The sequence below is a fragment of the Mus musculus genome, chromosome 14 (assembly GCF_000001635.26).
Source record: "Mus musculus strain C57BL/6J chromosome 14, GRCm38.p6 C57BL/6J".
In the NCBI taxonomy this organism is placed as follows: domain Eukaryota; kingdom Metazoa; phylum Chordata; class Mammalia; order Rodentia; family Muridae; genus Mus; species Mus musculus.
The window spans coordinates 121978631-121994478 of record NC_000080.6 but is presented as its reverse complement, the minus strand read 5'-3'; the positions used below and the strand labels follow the sequence as shown (position 1 = coordinate 121994478).

Genomic DNA, 15848 nt, shown 5'->3' with positions numbered 1-15848 from the left:
GGCCTTACCTGCTGCTGCCTTTGACGCCTCACTTGTGCAAACTGAGAGAGCATCAGCTGCCGGTCCAGCTGCTCCATCCTCTGCTGTCTCTGGATGTCCACGGTGGCTCCCATCCCAACCCTGGCCTCGCTGGTGGGTTCTGAAGATGAGAAGATGGGCTCAAGGGCCCAGGAGAAGAACTCGGCCATTCTGCCAGGGATGCGGAGCACCTGGTGGACCTGGAGCACTTTGCGGTCATAGCACATGCCAGAGATCTACAAGGAAACATCCAACTGGTTATTCAAATGCAAGCAAGAATGTCATGGAGTATTAACAAGGAATCAATCATCTCAGAGGGCATTCTTCTAGTTTGAGCAGTATCACTAAGTCTTATCAAGTAGCAGACATCAAACAGTACAAACAATTCAACCTACTTGGTAAAACAAACGTATTCATCTGGAGTTTGCAAAATCCTGACCATTTTACTCTACAACTACAAGTACAGTATTTAAGGATCAATGTTTCGATTTTAAAAGACATCCAGAGGCTGGGAGATAGCCTGTACTCTGGTGCTTTCTGGGCTGCTTGTGAACCTGAGTTCAACAACCCAGTACTCAGGTGAAAGCCAGGCATGGCTGCATGTGCTTGTAACCCCAGCGCTGGGGGCTGAGACAGCTGGGACCAGGTGCAGGTGCGAGCCATCTGAAGGAACCAGGTGGATGACACACCCCGAGGAAGGCTTTTGACCTTCAAGCTTACATACACACACCCCTAAAGTTAAAAAAATCAGATCCACAAACAGATTGATTTTCTAAACAGTCTCACACTGTGCCAACTCTGTGGCACCATCACTGTCTGATGGCCACAAGAGAGACACCTGACCCGAGAAGAACAGCCTCAAACTCTGGCTTTACTCACACAGTGCTCAAGTACGGACATTTCCCTAGATGTTTAGCTGTGTGTTACTATTAGTAAGCAATTAATACATCTGTAAAAATATTTTTCTTTTTACAAACAAATCTAATTTTTTTATCTTTAAAGCCATTTATATGGATAAAAAAAACCCCTCAATATTGCTTTCTGGATAAAAATGACCATGAATATTCTTCTAAATACATTTAAAAAAGACTTTGACTCTAACTTTTAGGATGGGAGTATTCACACTAGACAAAAGAGTTTAATGACCTTTTTAGTAGAACCAGAAAAGTATTCCATAATATTTATTTGTTTGTTCTTGCTGTTATACTGAGACGGGGTCATGTTATAAGTAGTCCAGGCTGGCCTGGAGCTTGCAATATTCCTGCCTCAGCCTGCTGAGTCCTGGGATTACATACGCACTACTGTTGGCACCGGGACATTCCAAACCTAGGAGTTAACAGTGCAACCTGTGACCTGCAGACCAGTTGCCAAGCCAACGACCACCATATCCCAGAACCCACTTGGCTCACCTCCCACCCTTACTTGTGTTACAGCATTCTCCATATAAACAGGGAGAACACATCCCTCTCGCTCTCTTCTCTCCTCTTCTCTCTCTGCCACTCCCTTGTCTCTCCCTCTCAATAAAACCTCTTCATGAGGAACTGCTTTGGCCTAGTGTGCTCCTTGGTGACCGGCTGTACTAACACATCAACTTCCATGCTGAGCTTCAGTGACTCAGGCAAGAGTATCTCAAGAACCTGCTCTGAGAACACTGTAGAGAACAAAGGAAGGAAACTGCACACACAGCAAGATTAGTACTTAGTGCACAGGAAAGACGGTGAACACATGAGACCATGCGACCGTCAGGCACGCTCTGTGAAGGAAGTCACAGTGACTTAGATGAAGACCTACTCGAGCCAGTAAGGACCCTATTTCAGGATGACAGGGTGCCAGGGAAGACTGAAGACAAAACATTCCAGCTGGAGAGAAGGTGCCATGGAGGATGGACAGACAGTGAGTGGGTGGAACACCAGTTCGGGGTCCAAGGGAACAGTTAGGGAGAGAGAGCACATAGACCAGTGTGCACGATTTAGGCTGAGAGAGTAGGTAGCACAGGGAGGCACATGAAGGAAGCCAAGGGCTTTGGGGTGAAGGTGAGCCCAGGCAATCTGGTGTCAGTGGAGCCTTAAGGAGAATGCCAGAGAGGAGCAGGCAGCAACGGCAAATGCAGCAGCTGAGAAGCAGTGAGGAAACATCCATGGATGGGGCCCATGGAGGCCTCTGACCCCAGGGCAATTTGGAGCAGAGTCAGGAGCAAAGGATAGAATGAAGCAGGCTCCAGAGGGCACAGTGAGGAACTTGAACTTGTGGTTTCAAGTCATTCCTGTGGCTCCACTAACAAAATAGTACAAAATAAGGGAGAAAATGAAACAGAGATTTCCAGGTGCAGTGAAACCAGAGAGCCTGTGTGAACCTGAACCTCACACAGTGGAGTGACAGCAGGATGTGCACACATCTGCAGATGTGCTCCTGAGACTCAGCTCAGAGCCCAGAGCCAGGGCTGTAGGAGGCAGCAGTGAGGTGGCTGATGACCCAGGTCTGAACCCCATGCCCCCAGTGCCCCATCTCCCATGAGGTGAAGGAAGATCCTGAGATGGAGAGCGAACATACAGGGAGCCTGGACAACACCATAGCCACACATCATAGAACCAGAGGAAGAGGCAAGGGTGTGGGGACAGTGGGATTACAGACAAAGAAACAGCAGTTGAGAGTTCTTCAGGGTGATCAAAATATAATATAAATAACATGAACTTAAAATATAATCCAAAGTTAGGTCAAAGGGTTAGCAGGTAAAGGTGCCTGCCCCTAAGACTGATAACTTGACTGTGGGTCTGAGAACTCACTCGAGGAAGGAAGGAACCCCAACTTGAGCACCCATTACCCCATCCCCACCCCCACAATAAACAAATGGTGAAAACTTGATTATACTAGTTTGCAAGAAATAAGAGGACGTCAATCTACTTGTAGATGCACTGAAGTGCACAAGAGGGAAATTCCTAAAGGCATCAGGCAGCCTGAAAGAGAACTTGACATACTATGAGCACATGCTTGGAATAAACCATTAGGAATAAACCCAGTTAAAACAGGAACCCTGAGAGGGAAAATGAAAAGCAGTGTAAGGGCCACACGCGCACGCACAGGCACACAGTTTACATGTGTGAGTATCTTGTTGCATGTATGTATGTACCCCATGTGTGTGTCTAGTACATCCTGAGGTCCTGAGACTGGAGTTATGGATGGCTGTGAACCACCCCACGTGGGTACTGGGAATCAAGGAATCAAACCTAGGTCCACTGCAAGACCAACAGGTGTTCTTAACCATGAACCCATCGTCTCCAGCCCTGCAAAATAAAAATAAACAAATAACAAGGTGTCTGCCAGTCCTCAGAGTCCTCGGGACTATCCAAGGGTTACATTTTTTAAGCACTGTGGTGGGAAAATGCTGCTGGGCAAGAATGAGGACGTGCTTTATGACGTCACCCTTGTCTGATCAACCCAGTGGTGAGCTGGCAAAGCCATCCCACAGTTGAGGGGCATGTGGGCAGGAGCTTGCATGGGAAAGAAGAGTTCACATGTCTCTAGATCCTCTGTATGACCCTGAGTTAAACACACCACACGGGCTGGCAATGTTTCAGTTCACAATGCATTAGAATCGATCAAGCTGTGAGTATCCTATACTTGATAATCACAGCAGCCCATTCCATGGAAAGATATGATACCAGTAAATACATTAAAACTTTGCCCAGTTGTTACCCAGGTCTCCACAGTATTACTTATGCTGTATTAATACTCCCAGTGTTTTGGAGTCAGGGGTTCACTAGGCCAAGGTGGTTTGAACTCACTATAGAATGACCTCGAAGTTCCGATCACCCTGCCTCTGTCTCTACCATAGTGCTAACACTACAGATGTGCACTACCAAGCCCAGTTTCTATGTGCTTCATGCATGCTAGCAACACTGTCAACTGAGTTTCATCCTCAGCCTGAGACAGGTTTTTCTTGAATGCCATGTTTTGTTGGAAAAAATATTTTAAAATTAGAGTATGAGCAGGGAAAGGAGTTGGGTTCTAGAGCACCAGCTGACATCCACAAAGCACTGGGTGGCTTTGGGTAAGAGTTGTCTTCCTGAGGACCTGAGTTCAACTCCCAGCACTGTCACAGGGCTGCTCAAAGCCACCTGGCAGCCCCACTCCAAAGGTTGACACCCTCATCAGGTCTCTGCGGGCAATTGTGCTCACATGTGCATGCACCGGAACACTAATGCACCCAAACACGCACACACACAATCTTAGAATCAAGGCCACATCCTAGGATCTGCATCGCTACAGACCAGAACTAACCAGGGTCAATGAGGTCTTCTGAGGTAGGAAGTCCAAACATCAAGGTGAGGTCCAGCAGCACAGATCACGGCTTAGATAGCAGATGACTAGATAAGGCAGAAGGGAGCACACACCCCACACTGCAGGGGCAGGCAGATCTAGGATGGAGCACTCAGCTAGGAGGCCAGGAGTCCTGTTTAGGAAACAGGACATGGGAGCAAACAACCAGATACACTTGGGTCCACATCTGTGGAATATCTAGGCCAAGAACCCAGGGTATGGCCCTACATTATAGCTGGAAGCCCCCATATGGTCACAATGGAAGGTATCTCTTCAAAAGTCTGAGAACATAAAACAGGAAATTGTTTCCTTTAAGGCCACTAAAAACATGACTATCAACTGCACACTTACAGGTTTTTCATACCATTAACCCTTTTAGGAAGGGAGTCAAAAAGTAAGGCTCAAGGGCAAATAAAGAATTTAATTTACTGGCTGGGAAACATCAGTACTCTGGGTTAGAGTTAACCTCACCTGCCCGCGGGTCACTCTTGGTGAGAGTTAACCTCACCTCCCCACTGGTCACTCTTGGTTAGAGTTAACCTCACCTATCCACTGGTCAATCTTGGTGAGAGTTAACCTCACCTGCCCTTTGGCTCTTCTTGGTTAAAAGTTAACCTCACCTGCCCACTGGTCCTGCTTACATCGGGCCTCAAACCTTGACAAGCAAAGGCAAGGAACCCTGACCTGGCAATGACACCCAGGTGCTGAGCCCTCTCTCCAGCCAACAGAGACTGTAAGAGACCCAGGAAAGCAGCATCCCAGGGTCCCTGTGGACTACAGTCCTACATTCAGGAACCTTACTGTTCAACAAGAACAACAGTTACAGAGGCTGCTTTCCCAGGAGAACGGAAGAGCATCTACAGAAGAGCATCTACACGACACAACAAGCCTAGGAACACACGTGTCCCTGCATCTGAGCTGCAGCACAAAAGCTCCGAGACAGCAGACCCACTGAAGACTCATTCCTTCATCCAAAATATGTCCCAACTACTCTTATGAACCAGATACTAGTATCTGGACTCTAGATACTAGAGCATGGTACGGAGGACTGCAGAAAACTGCCCCTGCCCTGATGGAGCCTCCTAGTCCCTGCATGCTATGAAGCCAATGAGAGCCAGTGAGACTGTGAAGTCAATGAGAGGTTCGTTGAGCACCCCAAGAATGTGTTTGTAAATCAGGGATCCTCAGAGTTATCTGTCATGTGACTAAGTTAAAAAAGATCACTGTTTTCATGACACACACAGTCATGTCACTGTCTTTCAGGTTCTCAGATTCCAGGTCCAGCAGACAAGATCTGCACGGGTCGATGGTAGTAGACACATGGAGGAGAGCATGTTTAAGGGTAGCCTGTGCTAAGCATGTGTTTCAGGCTAGTCTGGGTAACATAGTGAGATCCTGTTTCCAAAAAATAAAAAAAAATCTCTAAGATCAAAGCAGTAGCAGCATGTGTCCACTTGCCCCAGCCTCCCCATGACCTGCCTCCCTGTGTGACCTGCCTCCCTATGTGACCTGAACCTGCTGCCACTACCAAACAGATTAGGTGGTTTCTCTATGTAGGTTCAGGCATCTGGGGTCAGCTGGGATCAGCAGGATCAGGGTACAGAAAGCCCCCTGTGGGGGTTTCCTCAGAGCCTTTGGTGGTCCTGATTCTCCATGTGGACCTTTGAAGGCTAAGCAACCTTACAGATTTAGCCAGTCTTGATTTCTCTTAGGGCCTCCAAAGACCTGTTAAATACGGGAGTCTACACTTGATCTTAGCCAAAAGGCCGAGAAGCAATTAAATATGGGAGTCTAAATTCCCAAAGTTTAACTAAAGGCCTTGAGCAAGCCATGAGTTATTTGCCCTGCGACCCTGCACCCATTTGGTCAGTCTATAGGAGATATTTGTGGAAAAGATTACACAGGAAAAAGAGGGAAACTCGAAGAGCAGAAGAAGGCACACCCATGCAGGAGACCTACACAGCGCCAGTTATCGTCAAACAGGACATTATCGCCACAGGTCGTGGGTCAGTCCCAGAATTCACTCCCACTTCCACCCTGTGGTTTTAAGACAATAATTTATTATTGGTTTTGGTCCTCAAAGGTAAATTGCGTGAAGAAGAGACAGGAAAATCAGAGCCTGCAAAGACGACACCTGACTCCTTTGAGGCAGCTCCTCTTCTCTTGTTTCCTCTCCTTTGTTAAGTACACCAACTGAGAGCTACAATCTTGTACCATCTGAAGTGTTAGTTTGAAAAGCTTTGAAGAGCCTAACTGTCCACAGAAAACAACCCAAACTCGAACCACATTCATAGTTCGATATAATCTGGCTTCCATGTACATTTCTAGCCTACAGTGGGTAAGACAGATTCTTTTTCACACTAAGATTGTTTGATTGCAAGATAAAGTCTGCTGTGTTGTAGACAGCAAGTAACAAAGGCAGAAAACAGATACAGTGAGGAGCACACTGCCTCTCTCTCTCTCTCTCTCTCTCTCTCTCTCTCTCTCTCTCTCTCACACACACACACACACACACACAGAGCGAGTGGAGGCACTGGGTAATTTGCTCTTAAATAGCTTGGAAAAGAACTAATGATAAAGATTTGAACCATGGCTGAGTTGGAGCAGGGTTTTGGGAACCACAGCTCATCCTAGTGTGGATGACTCATTACTGTGATTCATGAAACTGCAGGAAATGCAGAAGTGCTGGGACAGAGACAGCCACAAAGCTCTCAGCAGAACCCCAAGAAGAACTTCAAGGCCAATGTGTAAGCAGCATTTGCTTTAGGAGAATAAAATATTAATGTGTAAGGAGACTGGGAGAATTATGAATATACACAATGGCCTCAATTTTTCAGTCTTCCACAAAAGTAATTCAGAAGATCTACAGCCAGAGGAGTTCACTAAAAATCTCCAAGCCCATGGAGCTGGAGCACAGGATGGTGGAAATGATCCGCAGCGCAAGCTAGCTGGCCAGAGTAGCCAAAGTGGCAAGACCTAGATGTAACTGAGAGACCCTGCCTCCATTTGTGATGAGAGCAATCTAGGAAGACGTCCAGCAGAAGCTTGGTCCTCCACACACATGTGTACCCTGACAAGTAAGCATAAACAAATTAAAAACACGAAGATGTGTACACACGTGACAATTTTAAATACCAAAGACAACTGAAATACCCCACGTATGCTAAGCCTCACTTGCATCCTTCATAGCAACTCTTATTTAAACAGAACTATGAAAGGAGGAAAGAACCAACACCAAACAACAACAAAACCCAGAAAAACAAAAACAAACAAAACCCAATGGAACAGGAGTAATCTCAAAGCAGGAGGCCCAGCCAAACCCCTCTGGGTGCAGGCATTCTCCTCATGGCCTACTGAATGGACCCAAACAACAGTTCTTCTCAGCTCCCCTTGGCTCCTGGTAAGCTAGCAATGCCTTTCCCTCCATCCACACCCATCACTGTGACCAGCCGACAGAGGGTGGTGCTCAGGTGGTAAGAGAGCATCCTGGTGTCAACCTGTCCTTCTAATCACTGGATATTCTAGGACTATGTATTCAGAAACATGGGTACTCATGTAAGAACAAACAACACAAAAGAGATAAAACTGTTAACACTAAAAAAAAAAAAAATAATAAAATAAAAAATCAATTTATAATGAACTAAACTCAAAGCAAAGTTAGCAGCTTTCCTGGAAAGTACAAGTGGTTTCTGGTTTCTAGGACTGCAAGTAACAAACACATTTACATTTTACACCAGCACTTCTCGACCTTTCTAATGCTGCAGTCCTCAATATAGTTCTTCATGCTGCAGGGACCTCCAACCGTAAAACCATTCCACTGCTGTGTTATGAATGGTAATTGTAATTACGGGATATGCAGGATATCTGGTCTGTGACCCTCAAACAGGGTTGTGACCCACAGGCTGAGAAGAACCGATGTTTCCACACATTTTCCTTCCTGGTGCTAAGACTAAAGACAGGACCAAAGCCGGACCTCATGCACGTCAGGCAAGCACTCTGTCACTGAGCTACATCCTCAGCCCTGCTCACTTGCCCTCAAAATAAAACAAACCACATACTAATTGCCAGAGCTAAATAAAATCATTTCCCAAACACAGTGTTTTTGATACATGATAGCTTCCAATGGTAAAAGTCTAAAAATATATCTACAATACAGCTAATAACTTGGTGTATGTGTGTGTGACCAACTCGTAAGGCCTGTTCTCCCTTTTCTTTCCATAATGTGAGACCTCAGATCACTGGGTTTGGCAGCAAGTACCTTATCTACCAAGCCACTGCGGTGACCCCAGTCATAGGTTTTGTATTATAAATTCACAACAACGAATACTATGTACACATTTCTTCCTGGTAGCATGAAATTTGTCTTTTGAAGTATTTTAGTTAGCATTAAAACCAAAAGGAAAAAGAAAAAGGAAGTTAGCTGATCTGTAGGGAAAAAGGAAGTCACATTGAGTAAGAGGCATCTGGACGGATGGTGGCTTTGTGACTGACATGGACCTCACAGATAGTGTCTGACAAGCCAGACATTCACATAAGCTACTGCTTTGTTTTGTTTGCTGGAGATGGGACCATACTCTGTAGCCTAGACTTGCTTTGAACTCACAATCTTCCTGTCTCTACTTCTTGAGTGCTGGGATGATATGTGTGAATCACCACATTCTGCTTATAAATTAAATACCCCTGTATAATCATCTTTACCTTTTCACCATATTATATATGACATATATCATAAGAGTGTGGGCTTTCTGGATAAAGCCAAAGAGAACACAGTAAGTCGGAAACGAGCACCACCATGTCTGGTATAGCTACAATCAGCACCCATATCAGTTATTTTATGTTAATTAACTAATTGGTGTGAGGGATTTTGCAAATGCCAGATATGAGCTCAACCATACATAGTTAGCTCATAGTCAGTCATCAGAAATAAACAGTGTATTATCTATAAGCTGGGGAAAAAAATATATATATATAATTTTGAGATAATTACTGTGAAAGAAAATTCAATTGGCTCATGAATGACTAATGATAGTGCATTCCTTAAAATGCCCAGTCATTTTGAAATTCTATTTTGAACACAGTGTGGGCTTTTTTATTCCTCTGGAAAAAAAATAATTTTATTTTAGAAATTCTTTGGTACCTATACCCTCTGATAAAATTCAGACTGGAAAGGACAGTGACTTCAGAACAAACACTTTAGAGTCCAGAAAGACCAACAGTTGAGAGACATAGCCTCCAACTCTAGAGCATTGGCGGTCGGTCACACAGCGAAACTCTGAGGTGACAGCGAGCACGTAATTTACCACCAGAAGTCTAACAGCAGAATAGTGAACATAAATAGGACATCTTACACAAATGCATCACAATGTGTTATTAAATAAAAGAAAAGCAAACCTTGCTTGATTAAAAGGTGGTTCTCGTGTTCCTGCATGCTTTAGAACATCACCACTTAGGGTGGAGTAGGCCTCGGATGGATAACACTGCCTAAGTGCAGAGCTCACTGCCAGGCGGTCAGTGGGGATGAGCCACACTAGGAAGAGGAGGGCTCGTGGCCTGGAGGCAAAACTGGTCCCAGAATGACTGGAAAGTACCATGGGTCTCAAGAGTAACAGATGGCAGCATGGGGCAGCTATGAGCTCCAGGAGAAACAGGGGTCAGAATAAAACCCAGTATCAAGGGTGGAGGGAGGGGAGAGGAAGGCAGGGGAGGAGAGAAGGAAGAGAGGAAGGGGGAAGAGAGAGGAGAGGAAAGGAGGGAGGGGAGAGGAACAGAGGAGAGGAGAGAGGAGACAGTGAGGGGTGGGGGGATGAGGAGGGTAGGAAGACCCAGCTGTCTCAGAGCTCTGCACCTTGTTATGGGGCTCCAGGGAAACAATGGAATAAGGAGAAGACAGTCTTTGTTCTTGATCCACAGAATCAAAATCTGGGGCTGAGGGAAATGAATGACTGTGTTCTCTCTAAAATGTCTTTAACTCGGGGTTTGAAAAGAGCCACGAGAGGGCTCAGGACAACTCAAGGTGGCCTAATCACTCCCTCAGAAAACAAAGGCGGCTGGTGCCAGAGTCTGCAGAGTGTGGCATAGTTACTTCTGAGTTCCCCTTTGACGTCGGGCATAGTCCTATAAATCTATTCTGTAATTTTCTTAGACCTTTTTTCAAGAAAGAGATTGAAACTATTTTCTATACACACTAGTCACAAATTAATTTTCATAAATTTATGGTTTACATTCAAGTCATGAAGCATCCAACTTGGCCACATGCTCTAAATTTCTTTCAAAATGTCTCCTAAAGTATAAGGAACTGCTGTGGACATAGGAGTGAGAAGGGAAATCCTGCACAGATAAGCGCTCTGGCATGCTCCCTTCCTCCCTCTCTGGCCACACACATACCTGACCTGCAAGTCTCCTCATCTTCCCCTGCTTCCCTCCCCAACAGTGCAGCTTACACAGTGGAGAGCGCAGAGCAGCTCCCCTGCTTAGCCCACCCAGCCTCCTCCTCCTCTGTCATCTCCCTCTTACTATGAGTTAGGCTACTAATGCCCTTTAAAACCAACTCTGGAAAAAACCTCATCTAAAAACCTTCATCAAAGTAACTTTTGGAAACTGAGACAACCCGGCCTCCTTTGACTTGACTTTGATTTTCTGTGTAGTTGTGCTATTTTAGTCACCAGGGAAGAAGTGTGGAGCTATGCCTGACCCGGGCAAAGGAAGGAGGAAGACGGGTGTGTATTACCCACAATCTATAAGCATGACATTTTTTTTTCTATTTTTCTTCCTTTCAAAAAATAAAGAGAGGAAATCAGGGGAAGGAAGTTTAAAAAAAATGACACTTACAAGTCCACTCATGGCTACAATCCAGATGTAGGACCCAGAGGTGAAAAGCTACAAAAGAAAACAAAGGCAACCGAAATGAATGAAGTGCACCGCCAGCCACAGCACTCACTGCACACACGCCATGTGACCCCACAGTTAGATATTAACCATGCACACCATAATTCAGGGAGGCAATTTAAAAGTGAAGGCAACTCTTTTTATTTAAAAGAAAATAAGACAGGACTCTGTTCATTAAACACTCCAGACTTTCTGTAGCTGATGACACAGGTGTGGGACCTGGCCCCTGCTGTGCAAAGGAAAGTACCTGGATCTCAGGCTTATTCTTATTTATCACCGTAGCTGACTTACTGAAAACATCACAGATAAATGCACTACTAATGCAGAATAGTCATTGTCCATTCTCAGTGCTAGGTAATGATCCACCATAGCTCTTCAGATAACCTCATTTTAATTTCTCATCATTGCTTTGTCTACACTTAGACGGGAGAACTTGCCAGCATCTAAGTCCACACCCAACAGTAAGTACCCTTCTTCAGTGGTGAGAACCCTCATTCTAGTTCACCCAAGACAAGAGTAAGTGGCAACACCAGGTCCTCTGTGTATATATTATGGCTGCCAGTTTAGTACTTTTATGGGACTCTGAGTGTGTGAATGAATAGGACTAATTCTTATGACTTCTCTTGGGGCTCTTTTCCCTCTGTTGCTTCGTTGTGGTGGTTTTGTTTTATTTAATATGTTTTGCTAAAAAAAATTAAACTTATTAAAATTGGGGAAAAAAAGAGTATGCTACTGGGAACAGTTTTAACTGATGCAGAGGTATGAAGGGCATTGGAATTAGACTTCATGAAATTTCTTGTATAGAGAGTATCTTGTGTGTTGTATGGATGCATCACCTGTCAATTAAAAAGCCCATGGCCTATAAGCTAGTCAGGAAATGGAAGGTGGGATGTTCAGGAGGCAGAAAGGATTCTGGGATAGAGCCAAATGTGGAAAAGATCCACCTGGGGAATATCTGAGGAGATAGACACATGGTACCTGAGCACAGGTAACCAGCCACACGGCAGAATGTAGGTTAAAATAAATGGGTTATTTTAGTTATGATCTAGTAAAAGAGCCTAGCTATATGGCTAAAGTATTTGTAAATATATTTTGAGTCTGAGTCTTATTTCTGGGAGCATGGGGTGAGGAGGAAAAACTGAACCCAACTTCTACAATTTCTTCTTTTGATTGACACATTTTTATCTGAGAGATGTGTGCTCAAGGTTCTTAAAAAAAAAAACAAACAAACCAAGAACAACAACAAAACAAAAATCACAAGGCACTCCAAGTGTCCCCATATGATTGAAATGTCCTGTGGCTTCTTGCTTAGTTTGGAAGGTTAGGTTGGGAGTTTCAGGATCATAGAGAAAGACACAGAAGACTGAAATAGCAAAGCTCAGATTCACTGCTAACAATGTGCTAGATAGAAACCTCATGGTTCTGTATATGTAATCCAGACACACAAAACACACACAGACATGGAGGGAAGGAAGCTGCAGACTTTGCTCCAGTGTTGACACAAAGGGAAGAAGCTGTGGCTGCTGCTGTCACTTAACCTTTGGTCTGGCATGGAAGCTAGGTCAGTGCACACCTGTACTGGGTTAGGCTGACGATGCTTATATTCTAATGCTAAGTACTGGCTCTCAAGATGTGGTTGCCCCACACAAGCAGATCCTCACATACACCAAGTGATGCTGCTATGTGAACCTTGCTCCCAATTTAACTGGTCAATAAAAGGCTAGAGCTTGTGATTGGGTTGTGGGGGGAGAAAGATGGGACTTGAGGATCGAGTGAGGGGAGATAGAGGGAGAAGAAGAAAGGAGAGGGAGGTGGAAGAGGCCATCGTGAGAGGAGATGGACCATGGCCAGGAGAAGCAGCAAGCAAGTGACAAGGGACCTTATAGCTGGGGAATCAGTCAGAATAGCTCCAAACCTGCCCAATTTAGACTTATGGCTTATATATAAAATACCTGGATTGAGTGTCTTTTATATCAGTTAGCTAGAATTATAAATTCATTTTACATTTGGTGTTAATATTGAAATTGAAGGAATGGTTGACACAGAGCAGACATCATTCTCTCCCCAAAATCTTGGCCTCCAGATTGGTCACTTCAAGAGGTAGATATTCAATTGCAAGGAATTGGAACGTTATCTGGGATAAAACAAAGTACCAGATGGCTGAAATGTACTGGGCCTGAAGGTCAGGAAAATTAAGGCCATGTGTGGCCAATATAGCTATAAACTTATGAGGAAGAGATCCGCTACAACAATGGAAAACAGATTAACATCACTCCAACTTTAGAGGCAAGACACAAAGTAGTTGATGCTCCTAATAAGAAATTTAATTAATTAAGAAATGTTATCAAAGTCAGTTGCAGACTGCCCATAAACAAGACAGAGCAGAGGCCGACACGTCAACTTTACACTGGGAGCCGACGCTGATAGAACGCCAACAGCCTTACCACTGAGGTGCTTGACTGACCACTTTTGGACTGAACAATGGTCTCTGACAAAAGAAGACTACTAGAACAGCTCATCCAGGAGCAGTTGGAGGCTCACCATACAGCCCTTAGAATTCTTCAATATTTGTCATTAAAAAGAAGTCTGGCAAATAGAGGATGCTGACATATCTCAGAGCAATTAATAAGATTATTCAGCCAATGGGTTCCTAGCAGCCTGCAATCCCATTGCCTTCCTTGTTGCCTAAGGAATGGCCTATCATAGTGATTGATCTGAAAGATTGCTTTTTCACAATTCCTCTACATGAACATGATAGGGAAAGGTTTGCTTTCTCTTTTACTAGAAGTTTTCTAATAAAGAAATACCATTGGAAAGTCCTACCACAGGGAATGTGAAACAGTTCTACCTAGTGCCAATTTTTTGTTGTACCTACAACAGCCACTGTAGATAATTCATAATCAATTTCCTTAATCAGTAATTTGTCATTATATGGAAGTTATCTTATTGGCTGATTTAGATACAGATACCTTGGAAAGACTGTTTGATGAAATAAAGAAAACCTTGCCTTGTTGGGGATTACAAATTGCCCCTGAGAAAATACAAAAGAGAAGATTCTATTAATTATCAAGGACATAAAAATAAGTCTACAAAAGGTTAGACCACAAAAGATACAAATCAGGAGAGACCAATCAAGGACTCTTAATAATTCCAAAAACTAAGAGGAGGTACTAACCAGCTGCAGCCTATAATTGCTTTGGCTATTCTAGAGCTAAGCAATTTATTTCAATTCTTACAAGAAGATAAAGATTTGGGCTGGAGAGATGGCTCAGTGGTTAAGAGCACGGACTGCTCTTCCAGAGGTCCTGAGTTCAGTTCCCAGCAACTACATGGTGGCTCACAACCATCTGTAATGGGATCTGATGCCCTCTTCTGGTGTGTCTGAAGAGAGCAATGGTGTACTCATATACATGAAAGAAAGAAATAAATCTTTTTTTAAAAATATAGATTTAAATACACTGGGAAAATTATCAGCTGAGGCTGAAAAGGAGTTGGCTCTGACAGAAAGAAAATTACAGGGTACACATCTAGATCATATTGATCCAAAGATGGCCTGCACTTTAGTTACCTTGCCTTCTACTCATTCCCCTACAGGAATTCTCAAGCAAAGGGAAGGTTATATCTTAGAATGGATATTTTTAACACATAAACAGAGGAAGAAATTAAAAACTTATATAGGTTTCTGAATAGATACTAAAGGAAAAAAATGAGACTTCGTCACTAGGTGACACAAATCCAGCTGAGACTGTGGCACCTTTTACCAAGGCTTCATTACTTACCGAGGGCTTCGTTATGGGTGCGAGATGAACACTGGCAAAGAGCTTGCAGTGATTTTTTTTTTAGGAAGAGATTTAACAACAAATACCCTAAAAGCAAGCAACTTCAGTTCACAAAAAGAGTTAATTGGATTCTCCCTCGTATAAAAAAAGGAACCCCAATTTCTGGAGCCCCTAACATTCCATACTGATGCCCACAAACAAGAAAAGGCAGGGTGCATCTCAGACAAGTGTAAGTAAGGTGGCTCAGTGTCCTGACTAACAAATCAGGATTAAATGCAATCCTTATGGTGCTATTGGATTCTCAAGAATCTCTTTACATAGTAATTGACTCTCAATATGCAAAAAGAGTTGTCTTGCATATAGAAACTGCTCAACTTATTCAGGATGATTCTGAATTTGATTCAATGTTTATTCAATTACAACAAGTGATCAGAAATAGGAATTATCCATTGTATATAACACACATCAGATCCCATACAGGTCTGCCAGGCCCTCTGGCACAAGTTAATAGTCAAATTGATCAGCTATTAATAGGAAGTGCATTAGGGGCTCAGAATTTCACTTTAAAAATACCATTATCAACAGCAAAAATTTAAAGAAAGACTTCTTTATCACCTGGCAAGAAGCCAAGAAGATTGTAAAGACATATCCTACTTGCTCATTATATACCCAAACTCCATTACCTGCAGGAAGTAACCCTAAGAGTACCCAAAGGAATAAAAATCAGCAAATGGATGTGTTTCATTCTAGAGTTTTGCAAACTAAATATGTACAGTGTATTATAGACACAGATTCAGGCTTTGTGAATGAGCGTCTACTTTAGCTTCTGAAAAGGCTGATTCTGTTTTT

At 43.7% G+C, this 15848-nt stretch overlaps 1 protein-coding gene across 3 annotated transcripts in view; it reads right to left on the bottom strand.

Moving 5' to 3' along the window:
• Positions 1-15848, bottom strand: part of Ubac2 (ubiquitin associated domain containing 2) — a 142477-nt gene that overhangs the window by 26557 nt on the left and 100072 nt on the right. For 2 of the 3 annotated variants that reach the window (XM_030247988.1, NM_026861.2), the window contains 2 exons: positions 11164-11211; positions 9-254 (listed from right to left, as the gene is read on the bottom strand). In XM_030247988.1, coding sequence (XP_030103848.1) covers positions 9-254; positions 11164-11175 — 258 coding nt within the window. In that variant the 5' untranslated portion in view covers positions 11176-11211. The remainder of the gene's footprint in view (positions 1-8; positions 255-11163; positions 11212-15848) is intronic. The other variant, XM_006519492.3, reaches the window with a different exon arrangement.